Below are 16849 nucleotides of genomic sequence, written 5' to 3'. Positions count from 1 at the left end.
CTGGTTATATAGTTCCTGGGGAGCCGATGTGGAAGCTTTCTTTGAGAGGTTGTTTTCACTCTCCTCTCCTCTCCTCTCTGCTCCTCTCTGCCTGGCTGCAACGCCACTGAACTATAAATAACATTCTCTGTTCTCTGTTCTCTTGTCATTACCTGGGGCTCGCTCAGGTAGATCAAACAGGTCGATAGGCTCCAGACTTTTCCAGCTCCCCTTTATCTCGCTTATAATACACTCGCAACGTCTTATGACTCTCTCTGCCCCCCATCCTTGAGGACCGTAAGGGCCTGTCTCCTTTCCACAGACTTATCTAGATGTCTGGTGGCTAGCACATAGGCAGTGCACCCCCCCCCCCCCCCCCCCCCCCTTCGCTGCACCAGGGAAGACTTGCTGTCATTGTTCCCAGTATTAGACCTAATGAGATCACTCAGACATGTCATCCAGACGATTAAGGAAATTCCCTGATTATTGCATGCTGACAGTTATGTGCTGAGCCTCCTCCCTGTGCCGCACCTCTCGCCGACTCTAATCTCCCCTAATCATCCTGCCACGTCCTCGATGTCCGCGTCCATCCGTCGGTCTCCTCCTTATGAGGTCACTACTGTACTCTCCACCAACTCATATACCAACTTAATGATTTAAGCCGGAGATTGACAGGACAAACATCTCTTTGTTCTGATGCTAAGTCTATCGGAGCTTATTAGTTCAATTATTAAATAATTTACTCACTTTTAAGATTTGATTTAGACTTAAAAAAATATACCAAAAATGATATTCAAAACGTATGTAACACACACCAAAAACGTCAGTGAGTGTGTACTCCATGCAAGTTCACTCAATATGTACTGTGTTTATTCAGTATTCACTAATAGGCTTTGGCCAAACAGCACTTATAAACCGAATAAGTAAAGGTTTTGGTTGATACAGAGTGTTTCTCATGTTATAAACCATTGCCCAATGTACATGTATCATCTTTTAACAGCAGTGTATAAGAAGACTCATAAACTATAAGAAAATTCATAAACATTCACCACAACATCTATTACTATGACAAACATGACTACTATTCACAAGGACTAGTTAGAGAATGAACAAGTTGTTATATTAAATGTGTTGGAACAATATAAAATCAATACTCTTAACTTAAATCATAACTTTCTCTGTGGAAGTGTTAACCTCAATAAAAAAAAAAAGTCATGGAGCGTGAAGCCAGTTCACTCTTCTAAGAGAACAGTATTGTGATCAGGGTTTAAAACAACTGGTAATATCCCTCAGGAGACTAAATCGTGTCAACCCTTCACAAAAACACACATAATGTTTTTCACAAAGCTTAATGGTATATGTCTGGATTTCGAGGTTAAATTAATCAGTTGTCACTTGCATTTAAGATATTGTCCTAATATGGGTCCTCTAAAGTGCTACTAATTCACAGGAGAGTGACACACCAAACTATTTATTAAGGTGCTGTAACTAAATTAATGGCTCGTCCAAGCCAGAGTAAAACATTTAAGTGCAAATAATCGTGCGTGGGTGACCCTCTCCTGCCTTAACTCAGCGGCCTGCCATTTCCGACGTTTCGTCCACGGGACTCGAGGAGATGGTCGACTCGCCTTTTACTGCCCGAGACAATTAATAGCCTCTGAGTGATCTACTAGTTAACATTGCAGTGCTAAGTAGTTCTCAAAATTGCGATAGGCTCTTCTGCCCAGCATGCCTCATTAACTCTTTCAGGGTGTTAGAGCTGACTCTCACTCCGAGCAGCAGCTACTGAGGTCTCTGGATAATAATAAAAAGCGGTTTTAGGTGCTAGACGTTAGTGACATTAACCTCTTGACACTTAAATGGTTTTAAGAGTGGATCCAAATTCCAGATGTATCTTTTTCCCCCTCAATGCCCTGTTACCATTACATTGTGTCACTATGTGTTGTATCAAGTGATATTTACTGTAGTATGTCACGACAAGCCTGCTGTTTGTAGTCCAGCGGCATATATTTCACATATGTTTGTGAGAGCCAAGCCAGCAAGCACGTCCAGAGCCATCAGCCCACAGACTGCCCTTGGGATGCTCGGGGTGTCTAGAATTTCTTGTTTTTAGCCCTGTTTACTTTGGAAAGAGGCAAAGAGTTCATCTAATCCCAGAGAGAGAGAGAGGAGAGAGAGAGAGAGAGAGAGGGAGAGAGAGAGAGAGAGAGAGAGCGAGAGAGGGTCCAGCCAGGCCTGGGGTGTAAAGGCCTCAGGAGAAAGTCCAGCACATATAGTTGCCTTCTTTGCACATTGTCATGACTCCGATATACAGACGCAGACGCACACACACACACACATACACAGACAGACACACACACACACATACACACACACATACAGTCTACAGACACACTGCCGACACACAGTCTACAGACACACAAATGCCAGTACACACCCGGATGTGAGTGTACTCACACACACACACACACAAACACACATGTATATAACACATGAACACACACTCACACACACACAAGATTGTGAAGATCCTGCAACCCAACTGGTGTCGGGGGAATGTGGAACTTGTGAAAGGCCATTACCACGGCGATGGACGTGTCATCAGCACGCGCCCCCAAGAGGATCAACCGCACCTCTGATCCTGGGAAATCAATTGGGCAGGTTCGGCGACAAAACGCCATCAGGGGCCACACAGCACACATTAGCACCTCACACACACACACACAAACACACACACACACACACACACACACACACACACACACACACACACACACACACACACAAACACAAACACATACACACACACACACACACACACACACACACACACACACACACACACACGCGCACACACACACACACACACACACACACACACACACAAGAGAGATGGGGGAGATGTGGCGTGCATAGGGTGGGGTTAACACCAGAGTTATGACCCTACTGAGGTGGACGGAACAGTCCAGAAACCCCCATCTCTCTTCTGTGTGTGTGTGTGTGTGTGTGTGTGTATGTGTGTCTTTGGGTTAGTTTGCCTTGAACTAGGCAACCGCTGTTTTGTTTGATTATGTTACTCCTAGTTTAAAAAAGTTGTGCTGTTGTATCTCACTGTACTGTAAGTGCTACATGTACTGTATTTAGATGGATCGGGCAGCTTATCTCCTTCTAGAGTCTGTAGACCTTAAGAAAAACTCAAGGAAGTCATTTAAAAGCCACAAGCACAGCTCTTTAAAGACTCTTTAAGCCAATCCATACTGACTAATTCCATAGCCTTTCCTGAAACATGTTCAAAACATAAGCCTTTCAGCTGATAAGCGTTCACTGGTATCAGTGTCAACCAACCCATTGCTTTTGACACCTAAATCAATTCAAACGGTCAAAGAATCATTCTCAGGCACAGTGTTTTACAGAGTATATACTAAATATACTATACTAAATTCACACTGAATCTAGCACACATATGGTATGACAGCACACATTTCATGTCACATTTCTTGTCCACCCCCATGGAAATGTGCCATGTGTAAGTCCACCAATACAGTGCCTGATGTCGAGAGGTAAAACCTGTTATTTCTTCCTGCTCTTGCACAAACATGAGCAACATGCTCTAACTTGAGTCCATACAATTTACTTTCATTTCATTTCTGAGTGTCTTTGTTGTCTTCCCGGGTGCTTCCTGAGTGACTCTGCGTGTGCAGAAACTTGTCCGAGGCATGATGTCCGCAGGAGGAGGGGGAGGAAGAGGGGGAGGAAGGAGTTAAAGCCGCGATTATAAATGCCAGGGAGCACTTTTAGCATTTCACAAGGTTAATGATAACGGCACTCAGTAGCTGAAATGCTCAAGTAGCTTTTATTGTATCATAATAATGAATCAGTGGCATAAAGATAAAATAAAATAAATGAACTCCGAAGCCAACGAGTAAAACGTATGTGCGGCCCTGACAAATAAAAAGAGAAGAAGAAGAAGAAGAAAAGTCTAGGAAAGAGAGGAGGAGGAGGAGGAGGAGAAGGAGAAAGAGGAGGTGGAGGAGGAGAAGAAGGAAGAGGAGCAGGAGAAAAGTGTGCTCCATTGGCTCCTGCGTCTGTAATATCTTATGATGTCATCTTCTTGAAAAATATTTGCCTGCAGGTCAGTGCTCTCTGTCTTGGAGCCTTAAACGCTTTTGCTACAGAACATTAAATATCTCCCCACATTATATGATTCGTATTAGCAGACCAAGGCTTTTAAAGTGCTCGGGGTCTTTAAGGCCGCTCTCCACTCTACGAGTTGCAAGCATTCCTGGCGTTTAAAAGCAGGGCTCTTATTGTCTGTTATAGTGTACCGCCACCTGTCAAAATTATTTATTATGTTTATTATGTCAAAAATTATTTTGTTCTGATTTTGTGTTCCTTTGACTGTAGCAAACACACACATACACACACACAGGCGTTAAGTTGAGCGATATGATAAATCCTGGTGAGAGGCTAGAGGATGCAGACAGGGCCGATACTGTGGGGGCATAGCCTCAATGGATTTGACGACAAGATGCATAGATGCATACACACACACACACACACACACACACACACACACACACACACACACACGCACACATCAAATATATATATATAGTGTGTATGTATATGTGTGAATGTGTATGTATATGTGTGAATGTGTGTAGTAGTGGACAAGTTCTCCTCTTTCCGAGCAATATGGCTCTAACACATTTTTACAAACATACACACACACACGTACAGTACACACAGTACATACGTATATGTATACATATATACAGCCCTGGAAAAAATTAAGAGACCACTGCACATTTTTCTGATGTCATCCTACGGTTGCTGAGTGACTTCCGAATGAGTTGACGGCCATATTCAAATTTGCAGTGATCTCTTAATTTTGAATATGACCGTCAACTCAGAGCTGTATGTGCATATGTGTGTGTTTGTATATACAATATGTTGGTGCCATATTGCTAGGAGACAGTTTCTCCTTCATTGAAAGTTTCTATAGCAAATAGCAAACAGCAATACGGCAGACACCATCTCCACCTCTTCTCCTGTCCTCCGTCTCCACCTCTTCTCCTCCTCCTTCTCCACCTCTTCTCCTCTCCTCCACCTCTTCTCCTCCTCCTTCTCCACCTCTTCTCCTCCTCCTCCACCTCTTCTCCTCCTCTCATAGGCCTGGATGTTCATCCCTCTCAATGGCTCAAGTAGATGTACAGTAGGATTTAATGTAGTGTGTTAATGCCACTGCCATTGGTGTGAGTTTTATAACAAATCATTTCAGAAATCATTTCAGTTTAGCTCATCTGAGCTTTCAAAACACCATGAGGTCATGTCATTATACAGTACAGCACCAATAAACCTCCTTTAAATCCCATAAATAAATAAGTATATAACCTACTTTACTAAAAAATAAGTTACTATATCTTGTAATGTTGTTGGTATTGTTTTTGTTATTTTGCAGTTAAAGATACTGCAAGGAAAGGTTCTGTGCATATGGTTCCTGTTGAAATATGATATGATTTGAAGTTTTACACTGAATTCTACGTCAAGAATATACACAAAAAACACCTTATGTATGGGCATAATGCAAACTGCTTTTCACTTTAAATATCACAAGAAACAGTGTGTGTATGTGTATATATGTGTGTGTGTGTGTGTGTGTGTGTGTTTGTGTGTGTGTGTGTGTGTGTGTGTGTGTGTGTGTGTGTGTGTGTGCGTGTGTGCGTGCATGTGTGTGTGTGTGTATGCACATGCATCACCAGAGTGAAATAAACACACTAAAAAGAGAGAGAGGTCAAAACTGGAAGCATGTTTAATATTGCTCTACCATCATCCTGAAAGGCATAATTGGAGTTACACATCTGAACTGATCGTAGTTACAGAACCATAGGTCTCTCTTTTTGCATTGAACAATATATACAATGTAAAATAAATACATTTACACAAATGGACATATTGCTGGAGCACACCGCATGATACACATCACAAAAATATACAGTTAATCGTTTTACAGATGTGGAACACATCTAGAACTACACACATGGTTCTCACTACGGGCTGTTTCAGCAACTCCTGGTTGGAAATTTCATTGTTATCGTCATTATTATTATTATTATTATTATTATTATTATTTTAATTGTATTTTTTAAGCGTTGAAAATGCTTCCCTTTTTCTTGTTTCACCTCTTCATCTTGCCCTCTCGCTCTTTCTCTCTCTCTCTCTATCTGTCTCTCTCTTTCTCTCGGTATCTCCCAAAGAGGCATGTCATTCTGCTCTGAACGCCTTCCAGCTCAGCAGACAGACATACTGGTGCATACAGAAGAACCACCGACACCCTTCACCTCTTCTATAATAAAAAATAGCAGTTGTTTTTGTACATTTTTCATTAATCCTACTATTTCTTAATTGCAAAATACTCCAGTTAAATACTGCATTTTGATCTAATTGAAACATGAGGTGCAACTGCTGGTGGTTGCACAGTCATACTGCTTTAAATAAGAAAATATGTTGGAAAAAATTGTAGGTATGGCTACTCTACTTTTAAACGTCTTTCTATATTGGTATACGTGAGTAAGGTGTTGAAAGACACATAGCGAAACCTTCTCAGAATGATTTAAGCTGATAAGAGTTGTAATGCTGTCCAACAATATATATATATGGTGACAACTTTTTACAAAAAAATTTTGTTCAGTATGCTATGTGTTGCGCTTATGGTAACTGCATTGTCCTCAAGTATACATGACAAATTGGTGCCTCCGAGGATGGAGATAGTTTGAAGCAGGTTGAGACTGCTGGCTGCAATATTCGAGGACATTATGTGGCTTTGAAGGATCAAAATCTTCAATTGCTTTTGTCTCCTAAACTACAGTACAGTTCAAATTGAATTCAGCTTAAATCGCTGTTGAGAGACACAATGTTCTATCTTTCATCCCCTTAAATGTCTGGTATATGTTGTTTTTAAATATCATATCATAAAGACAGAAAAATATAAAGAAATAAAAAAAGACAAAAGTAAAATCAGCACCTTTCAGCCAGGAGTTGTGTATGTAAATATTGCCAACATTTCGCCCAATCGGTAGGAGCCCTCCAGGTATCGACCATCTCATGGGTTTCTATGGATGATTAGGTCTAGAATCACATTACAGATACCTCTCCCCAACCACTATCTATTTATAGTTCTGTATAGCTAATGATAGATACACAGCATTTAGAGAACAAGACTGAAGAAAAATGAAATCAAAAACCCACAACCCTCCCTCCGCCCAAGCCCGGTGTACTTGAAAAATGATCTGTTCTTTTCATTATTTTTTTTTCTTCATTTTATTAAGCACACAAAGTTTTTAAAGCGATAAGTTTGGAAATTGGTTTACACCAAAAACAAAAGAGAAAAAAAAGGTATTTTTCCCTTTGCAATCTCAAAGAGTAAAGTTAATATAACAACCGAGTTGTTTAGAAGGGAGGGCCTTATGTACAGCGAGTTTGTTAAAAAATTCTGCTACTGGTCTGCAGTACTCAAATGCTTTTTTCCTTTTAACCTAAGATATACATTGTTAGTCTACAAGAAAGAGTTACACAAATTATCCCTTTTTATATATGTTTGTTCCTTCCTTTAAATAACTGTTATTCACTTATACATCGGTATAGATTATATTGATCTTGGATCTGTTGATCTAGCAGTACCTAGGAAGAGTCTTTTACCAGAAAGTTATTTGAGAACGTGCCGCCATGGTCTCCTGAGGGTTCTTACATCCAGTATTGTCTCTACCTCTACCCTGTGTCTAAAAAAAGCATACGCCACGACTACTGCAATCACCACGAGAAGTACACAACAACATCTTTGAATTTAACAGAAGGGAAGCAAAAAGGAAATAAAATATTTTTTTTTGGAAAAAGAAAAACACAGCAGACATGAAACATCAAGAAGCTGAACTACATTTTTTTCTTTTTTTTTCTTTTTCATTTTGTTCCAATAAAATGTCTTAGGTTAGATTTATAATCTGTTAATTTACAATATACAATGTTTATGAAGGTTCAGGAGAAAACCCATTTGCAAATACGGCCTGGTTTGCTCTAATGGATGATGGAGTCTACTTGCCTTGTCCCTCAGCCTTTTAACTGTACAAAGTTGACATTTTGGACTAGTTTTGCTACACGGAGTCTCTCAACCAATGCTGGTATCCCTCTCTGTTGCAGTGGATGGTAATAAGACCAAGCTGGAATAAAAACGTTTCTCCACACTAGGTTGAGTTCATTTTTCCCCTAAGTGCTATTTTGATTTGATATCTCTGGATTTAGATTCCCGGTGAGTTTGGACGGCAAAAGCTGTTGTTTTGTGGTTGTTTGTTTGTTTGATTCTTTGTTTGCGATGATACTTCTGGTAAACAAAGGGAAAAGGTGTGTATGTTCTCCTCTCTACGAGTATGGCCTATCTCACTTTGTAGTGGAATTAATCATAAGACAGTACTAGCAAGGACAGACAGAACAGGAGAGGCTTCTGGAACCATGAGACATTCCTCACAAACTGGGACAAACAGAACTTGCATACATATGCACCTTCATTTAAACGTCTATTGCTTGGAGAAAATAGCAGTTTTCACAAGTCATTTGTTATCGCTGCAAGTGGTAAAGCTCATAGAAAAATCATATATGGACAATTATTAACACAATATAAACAAAACCTTGCATGATAATCCTATAATATATTTACACCCACTATTATAATAAAAACAGGAGAAAATAAACTAAAATTATAATAAATAAGTTAGTCTGTTCTTTGTTGATTGCAGTGCCTCAGGTGTCGTATTTCATGAGTGAATACATTTTAGGCTATATTCCCTGAAAACAAAAAGAATAAAATCGCTAAAAGTGTCTGAATTATTTTGGAAGACTTGGGGGAAAAAAACGATCCAGGAATCAACATGGTTGCAACAGATCTATATCTGAGAAAAAAAAAAGAAAATAAAACACACGATGAGCAGCATTCTAAAACAAAATCAACGAAATCTCAGTTTGGCTACCACTTATTGAACCTCTCCAATGACATTAGTGTTAATACTGCACTCTGTAAATAGACAGCGATGGGTGTTACTGTGAGAAGCGGCTCTAGTCCACTCTCGCGTCGTTGGGGGTTGGGTGGGGGGGTGTGGGGGGGGTACTGGGCGGATGGTGATGTTTGCACGCGTCCACTGGGTGGACCTCAATCCTTTGGCAGGGCAGCTCTCTTCACGGCTCCAGAAATCTTTGTGAAAATCAACAACAAAATGTCTCCATAGCACAAAAAACTGCATTAGAATCTGAGAAGTTGAAAGTTGGTTCAAAGTCCCACTGCTAAACAACTCGAGCAGTCTCTTTGTCTCTTTGTTTTTGTTTTGTTTGTGTGTTTTTCATTCGTTTTTCATTTTAATTCTTTTTTTTCTCTCTCAGTGATCACATTTTTAAAGTCATTCTTATAAGTATAGTCATCATCAATAGTTAAGAGTACCGTTTAGGGTTATGCTTCTTGTCATTATTCATTACAGTTTATAGACAAAGGTCCCACCGGTGGTGGGGCTGTACCATCTGCCCCGGTGGCAGGGGGGGGGGGAGACAGGGGGTGGAGTCTGGGACGAGTCCCTCCCACCTCTCTCGTGGCTGGGGGAGGGGCCTGCAGCTGGGGGAGGGCGGAGTCACACCTTGGCCTCCAGCAGCTCCAGGAAGAGTTTGTGCATAGGGACTTTGCCGTCTTGTTTGATGCTGTAGAAGTGCTGCACGGCCTTGGTGGAGGTCTGCCGGAGCAGAGGCAGGGTCATGAGCAGCTTGCCGGCCCGGCGCGGGTCCTCGCTGTGCTGGCTCGCCTCGAAGTCCTGCAGCGCCTCGTGCAGCACATCCTGCAGCTTCTGCACCGCCTCCACGTCCTCTATGTGCATGGAGTCTGTGACAGGGCAAAACAAGAGAAACGTGCCGTTAAAACGCGAGTCAACACCACATCGGCATGCAGACACACTCCGTTAAAACGCTAACCAACAGTCATCTGTTATGGAGGAAACACACAAAAACGTTAAGCAACACCACACTGGTGCGCACAGTTTGCTAAAAACCAATTCACTGCATACAACAACGATCACACATTAACCGATGGTATTGTGCACATCCAGAAGAGTATGATGAAGTAGAGGAGGTGTGCTTTGCTGACCATAAGAAATGACAGGACCCTCTATCATTACCACAGGGTAAATTAATTCATATTAAATATTTTTAGGGCAGAGAAATATCGGATGGACTACGGCTAGCCATTCAAACACTGATGTAGTCAGCAAGTGCAGTAGATTTATATTAATTGCGCTGACCACAGAATAAACCCTCTGTTGACTGTGGAGGAAAGAGAAAAAAAACACCCTCTGAAAAATCACTCCCATTTAAGCGGGAGCGGCCATTGAGCGCGTGCGGGCCCGGAGCTCATTTTTCTGTGACAGGAGGCTCACATGCACATTAGCAGGCCGCGCGGTCCTGGGCGAACGCGTGTTTACACGTCCCCCTTCGGGCGCTGATGAATGCGGGACAAGCGGACGCGGTGTTGGGACGAGAATTGATATGACACAGACGCCGCTCAGCCTGCCGTGGTTTGATTGAGCGGGGGGAGAGGGGGCCCTACCCCTGCGAACAATGTCTCAGCCCGAGCCCCTATTGTCTGAGGGAAATGTCAAACGCAGCCATTTGCATATTCAATCATTAACAGTGCTTTTACGTCCGACGGAGACAGACACAGGCCGGGACAGTGGTGACAGCTTGTGGTCTCGAGCTGTACACAAGAGCGCCATAAAAACCAGAGGCTCACTCGCTCAAACTCACGACCGCGGACCGAATTAGTATGTGTGACGGCACGGGCCTGCTTCAGATCAGCACATCATCATGCTTATTATGCCGTGTGTGTGTGTGTGTATGGGGACAGTGTATGTTTGTACATATTTGTAAATGTGTTTGTTGTTATGTTCATTTGCAGGTGTGTGAGTTTGGGTGTGTATGTAGGAACTCTCATTTTATTGGGAATGAGAACTAAGCCCTCAATGATTTCTCAAGTTTGAATAAATCAAGGTGATTGTGTGTGTTTGTGTGTTTGTGTGTGTGTGTGTGTGTGTGTGTGTGTGTGTGTGCGCGTGTGTGTGCGTGTGTGTGTGTGTGTGTGTGTGTGCGTGTGTGTGTGTGTGTGTGTGTGCGTGTGCATGCCTGCACAGTGTATTCACAGGCATTTTTCAAACTGCTGGAAAAGAGAGATCCATCGACTGTGCCACATCCATCTGGCGTTTCCCTCCTGGGATGTGGTTCCGAACGCACGCTGGCCTTTGGCACGGGCAGGACAATCAATCCCTCTCTGCCGATCAATGCATACATACTTGTTAAATAATAATCGGAGGGTCAAGTATTGATAAGTAAGAGCTGGAGGGTCCTTAGGTCCACTTAGGGACGGCCTCAGAGCTCTGTCCTGTGGGCGGGCGGGGGGGGGGGGGGGCGGTCAGCCACGCGTGGCGCCCCGGTTCAATATCCTAACCCCTACGTTTCCGGCTCCGTCCACGCTATCTAGAATTCCGCCGGCGCGGTCCAGAGCATCAGTCACCTGGGCCCTGGGCATCCGCGGGGGTGACCTGTGATCCGGCAGAAATCCCTCGCAGGAAAAGTGCTTACCCGCAGCCTTTCCGCGAAGGCTGCCGAGGCAGCACGGCTATCAATCTAACTCTCACGGCCGGCCGCGTGGACGCACGGCCACGCCAAGGATCCAGGCAGAGGCATATCTCACTGTCCGCACAGGACAACTCAGGTCCTTTCTCTTCAAAATAGATTTCTTGGCATTGGTATGCTTTACAGAAACACACACTAACTCCCACAGGAACAAACTTCCTTTTTTTTTTCTGAGAATGCAGTCGTCCAAATAAAAATATTTCAGTCATTCTGCAAATCTATGACTTTAATTATATTATCATATTTGTAGTAAAATCTATGTAACTAAAACTATAGCTAAAAATAAAATATTCTATATATTGTGCAAAGCAACCGGTTATAGGAATTCCAGCATCTGCATAAGATTAGCTCAGTCTATAATCAGTGGATAAAGAATGGGGGGAAATATGCAAGCATGCAGAGTATCTATTGCATGTAATGCACAAATTAGTATGCACGCCGACAGTCTCCTGACAATTATATCATGCAGAGATCAATGGAGGGTGTGCTGCCGGACGACTCACTGTGTGTGTGTGTGTGTGTGTGTGTGTGTGTGTGTGTGTGTGTGTGTGTCGGAGGAAGACACCTCCCCACAATAACAAGCCAGCCCGTCAGCTTCAAGAGCCCCCGCTAACCATACCAGAGTCGCAAAAATGCTCCCTCAAATGGCCCATTCACAGATGCATGTCATTACAAAAGTGTCATATTGTAATGCGAATCAATGGCTGCAGACAGAGGAGATGAGATGGCTGGATGTGCAGCAGCCGCACGCAGGAGCGCAAGCAGCGCTGAATACGACAGACAGAAATGCGGAGCGTTGGGCGCACAATGTGTGCTCCTGTTCTTTACATGAGAGGCACGCTCGTTAACATATCTTAAGGGTTACTGTCACTAATGCACCAAATTAGTATTCTGGGAATTAATTAACGACTCTGCCCTTCAAAATGTGTGCTATTTGGGGTTGATGTCTGTGCCTGAATCCCTATGCCTGCCTGGACAGTAATCTGGCCCAATAATTGTTTTCTTTCCCTCTCTCTCTCTTTCTCTCTCTCTGTTTTTTGTTTTCCTTTGCTTGGCTGTCAGAAACGCTAACTGACACCCCCTGACTCGGAGCCAGAGCTTGGGCAAACAGAGCTAGCGTGGCGAAATGACTAACCTTTGAACTAAATCATGATGCATCCCTCTCGGGGGAGCGTGAGCCACGGCCCAGGCCTGCGCTCTCCGTAAACACACACTTTGACGTTACACGGGGAAAAAAATACCCATGGGGCGAGGTACACACACACACACACACACACACACACACACACAAAAGAGTAACAAAAAAGACATCTGGAGAAGGTGAAGAATCTGGACCAAGGTGACAACCCTTCAACAAAAAAGAGTTTTCTATCTATTCCACTAACAATGTGGTTAAATAAAGATGACTGTACAGTACAGTCAGAACTCTGCAAAATAATATATATTGGGTCATTCTGGGAGATGATTTTCTGAAAATTAGAACGATCCCATTCCGGTGAACCTTGAACTCTGAACATACCAGATGACAGGGAGGAGGGAGGTGGGGCAGCAGGAGTATAGAAAGATGGCAGCCGGCCTGTCCAAGCCCATAAAGAAGCGAGGATGGAACAGACATCCATCCAAATTTATGTGAGCATCCATCTAACTTTAGCCTGTTCCAAACAATCTCCGCTCTATCTGTCTCTGCAGTGGGTGCATCGACAGCAGAGATGAACTGTTAATTACAAAATCAATTAAAAAGGAATTTCTCAAAAGAGTCACGCACCCCCACCCCCCTCCCTCTCTCTGTCTCTCTCTCTCTCTCTCTTTCTCTCTCTCTCAGGGGGTACGCTGTGTTTTTCGGCAGAAGGGCCTTGCAAACCCCCGCTCGCCAAACAGTGAGTCGTCATCCGCAAGCGAGCAAAAGCAATCTGCCTTTTCATTTTTCAGCGCGGCTAGCCAGGGCCCAGGATTGATCGTCACACATGGCCTCAGAAAACAAACTGTCAATACCTTGAGCGCTGTAGAATTTGAACAAATAGCCGCCCCCCCCCTTCAAGCCTCTCATTGCGTCCCATTTAACAGATTTTATTGACAGTTTCCTTCTTGTAATTAAAGGGAAAACTACTGGCCAGCAACCAAGATAAAGTTCAAAGATGGGGTCAACACAAAGGGAGGCAGAGGGCCGCGTGGTGACTGCCAATGGTGGACAACATCAGAGAGTCTTATTGACAAGCGGGCGCTTAATGATCGCCACCTTATTTAAGAGGGATCTGAGGTGCACTTTATGCTAATGCAGGAGCTAGGCAGCAGCCAGGCAAGGGAGAGGGTGTTACATGTGTGGGGATGTCTGTGAGGCTGGCGTGTGTGTGTGTGTGTGTGTGTGTGTGTGTGTGTGTGTGTGTGTCTGTGTGAGAGAGAAAGGGAGAGAGAGAGAGAAAGAGAGAGGAAAAATGTATGTGTACTTGAGGGAAAGAATATGTGTGAGAGAGCAAAAGAGCAAGATGAAAATGCACTTGAAAGAGTGAATGTGTGTGTGTGTGTGTGTGTCTGAAAAAGAGTGTATCTGAGTGAGTGTGTGTGTGTGTGTGTGTCTGAGAGAGAGACAGAGAGATAGAGAGAAAGAGAAAATGAATGTATGTGAGAGAAAGAGAAAGAGGGAGAGAATAAATGTGTGTGTGTGTGTGTGTGTGTGTGTGTGTGTGTGTGTGTGTGTGTGTGTGTGTGTGTGTGTAGGAGAGTAACCGTCTGTGTGTTTGAGAGGAACAAAAGTAAAACGCAAGAGAACGAGCGAGCGAGGGAGTGAGAGAGCGAGTAAGCCGTGTGCTTATGAAGTCTCTGCATTTGAATAATTTCACTGCGGCTTGTGCACTTATGGGCCCCCAGGGGCCGAGCGAAGTCGGCTCGGTGCGAGCAGCTCCGCGACGCCCGTCCCCCGTGTCACACCTCCGCCTCTCCTTTACGCGCAGCGCCACTTTAACGCGTCTCATTTCGGGGATAAGGAAGACATTAGAACGCCGCGGCCATTCATCTCCATCTCATTTTAGGATAAGAGGATGTCGGTAATAAGGGAAGTGATTCATTAGGAACTCCTAATGTCTGCCCCATCAGAGCGCTCAGCTCAGAAACCTTAAGAGAGGAAAGGAGAGGAGGAAGAGGAGTAGAAGAGAGGAAAAGAGAGGAGGAAGAGGAATGGAAGAGAGGGATAGGAGACATCGGAGAAAGAAGAGTGGAAGAGGAAAAGAGAGGGATAGGAGACATCGGAGAAAGAAGAGTGGAAGAGAGGAAGAGAGGGATATGAGACATCGGAGGAAGAGGAGTGGAAGAGGAAAAGAGAGGGATATGAGACATCGGAGGAAGAGGAGTAGAAGAGGAAAAGAGAGGGATAGGAGACACTGGAGGAAGAGGAGTGGAAGAGGAAAGGATGAAAAAGAAAAAGGAAAGAAAGAGGAAACTAGAAGAAGAAGGCTGCAGGTAGGAGTGGAGCGGCCGTTCCACTGACCTGAGTTAGCGAGAGCTATAGCCTTGAGGGTGACGAACTCCTCCTTCTCCAGCTTCATGGTGCGGTACTTCTTCACCAGCTGCAGGATGGTGTTGTTGAGGTCCAGCAGGCCGGCCAGCTTGGACTGGTCCTCGTCCATGATGTAGTCTTCGGCGTAGACCAGCTTGTCCTCGAAGGAGAGCGACCGGTAGACCACACGCAGGATCAGGATCTCCATCCATGCGCTCTGCAGTAGACTCATCTGGTCTGCGAGGGAGAGCGTGGAGAAGCCTGGGAAGAGAGAGACACACACACACACACACACACACACACACACACACACAGATAGAGGGTTAGATACATCACACTCAGTTTCAGTATGCCAGAGAGACCAGACAAGGACCAGGGAAACAGCTGAGCAGTTCCACTGATGTCCAGTGTATGTAGTGATCTCACATAAGCGCCATTTCATGAGTATTTTCATTTTTTTACCACTATCTAAGGTTTGTGGGAATGCAGCAATTTTGACTTCATGTTTTTGGGGGTTTGATGGCTGTAGCACAGCACGCCATAAAACTGCTTAAAGGGTCGTGTGGAAAGAGCTGAGAACCAGAGTGAAGCAGAACCACCTCATGACTGGAGATGAAAACAGAAACTGCCAGATGTATCTTCCATCACCATCATTTGAAATCGTCAGTGTTTTTCATCTGCTGTTTGGATCCTCTGTCTCTGCCCATTCTTATGAAGCCCTCTTTGCAACTCCCTTTGGAGCCCTTCTCTATGGCTGCTCTTTCCTGTCTGTGTAGACAGAGATGAGGTCCTGTGCTGAGCACACCATTGACATTCTGTGGTTGCTGCGGTGTGTGTGTGTGTGATGTGTGAGTGTGTGTTTGTGGGTCTGGACAAAGATGGCCTTGAGACCCCAGGGTCTACAGCTCCAGCAGCCGGCAGGCCGTGGGGCGCCCTGGGGGGAGGTGGTGTGTGTGTGTGTGTGTGTGTTTGTGAGTGTGTGTGCTCCTTATCTCCACCAACATGCAGTGGGGATCAATTCTCCCCATCACACACCACCTGAAAGACTAATTGCTAGCCTCAAACTCAGAGTACGCACTCACCCCCACTGTTCACCCCCCAGAGCCTCCTCTTCCTCTTTCAGGTAGGGGAGGAAGAGGAGGAGGAAGATGCAGTGTGTGTGTGTGTGTGTGTATGTGTGTGTGTGTGTGTGTGTGTGTCTGAGACGCTACGCTGAAGTATGGATGTGCATGTTTTCAAGCCTTAAACCCCTTGAGGTCAAACCCCTTCTATTCCTCACTCACACCACACACACCTCATCTTTTCTTTGCTCATTTCTTGGGTAGGAGAGGGAGAGGAAGAGTGTGTGTGAGTGTGTGCCTGTGTGCCTGTGTGTGTGTCGGGAAACAGAGTTGTGTATTTACTCTGTACACATCTGATGCAAGTGCGAGTGCCAGGCGTGTGTTCATTCAGCTTGTCTAAGGGCTTCAGAGGAAATCTGTTTCAGTGATATTAAAAAGAGCTTTATCAAGCTGTCAAGGATAACAAGGGGAGCAGAGCAGAGCAGAGGAGAGGAGAGGAGAGGGGCCTGCCAACTGACACACGGAGAGAGAGAGAGAGAGAGAGAGAGAGAGAGAGAGAGAGAGGGATGACTGTATCTTCCCCTGGCAGAGGAGGGAACGGCGCAGT

At 44.4% G+C, this 16849-nt stretch overlaps 1 protein-coding gene across 1 annotated transcript in view; it reads right to left on the bottom strand.

The window, feature by feature from the left end:
• Positions 1–5773: 5773 nt before the first annotated feature.
• LOC121693645 (estrogen-related receptor gamma) overlaps positions 5774–16849 on the bottom strand; it is a 15825-nt gene continuing 4749 nt past the window's right edge. Inside the window, exons 2-3 of the mRNA XM_042073211.1 lie at positions 15173–15442; positions 5774–9889 (exon numbers count right to left, since the gene is read on the bottom strand). Of these exons, the coding sequence (XP_041929145.1) occupies positions 9645–9889; positions 15173–15442 (515 nt within the window). The 3' untranslated portion in view covers positions 5774–9644. The remainder of the gene's footprint in view (positions 9890–15172; positions 15443–16849) is intronic.

The sequence above is a fragment of the Alosa sapidissima genome, chromosome 19 (assembly GCF_018492685.1).
Source record: "Alosa sapidissima isolate fAloSap1 chromosome 19, fAloSap1.pri, whole genome shotgun sequence".
NCBI classification, from domain to species: domain Eukaryota; kingdom Metazoa; phylum Chordata; class Actinopteri; order Clupeiformes; family Clupeidae; genus Alosa; species Alosa sapidissima.
Note: the sequence above shows the minus strand (reverse complement) of the source record. Positions and strands in the feature narration are given on the sequence as shown.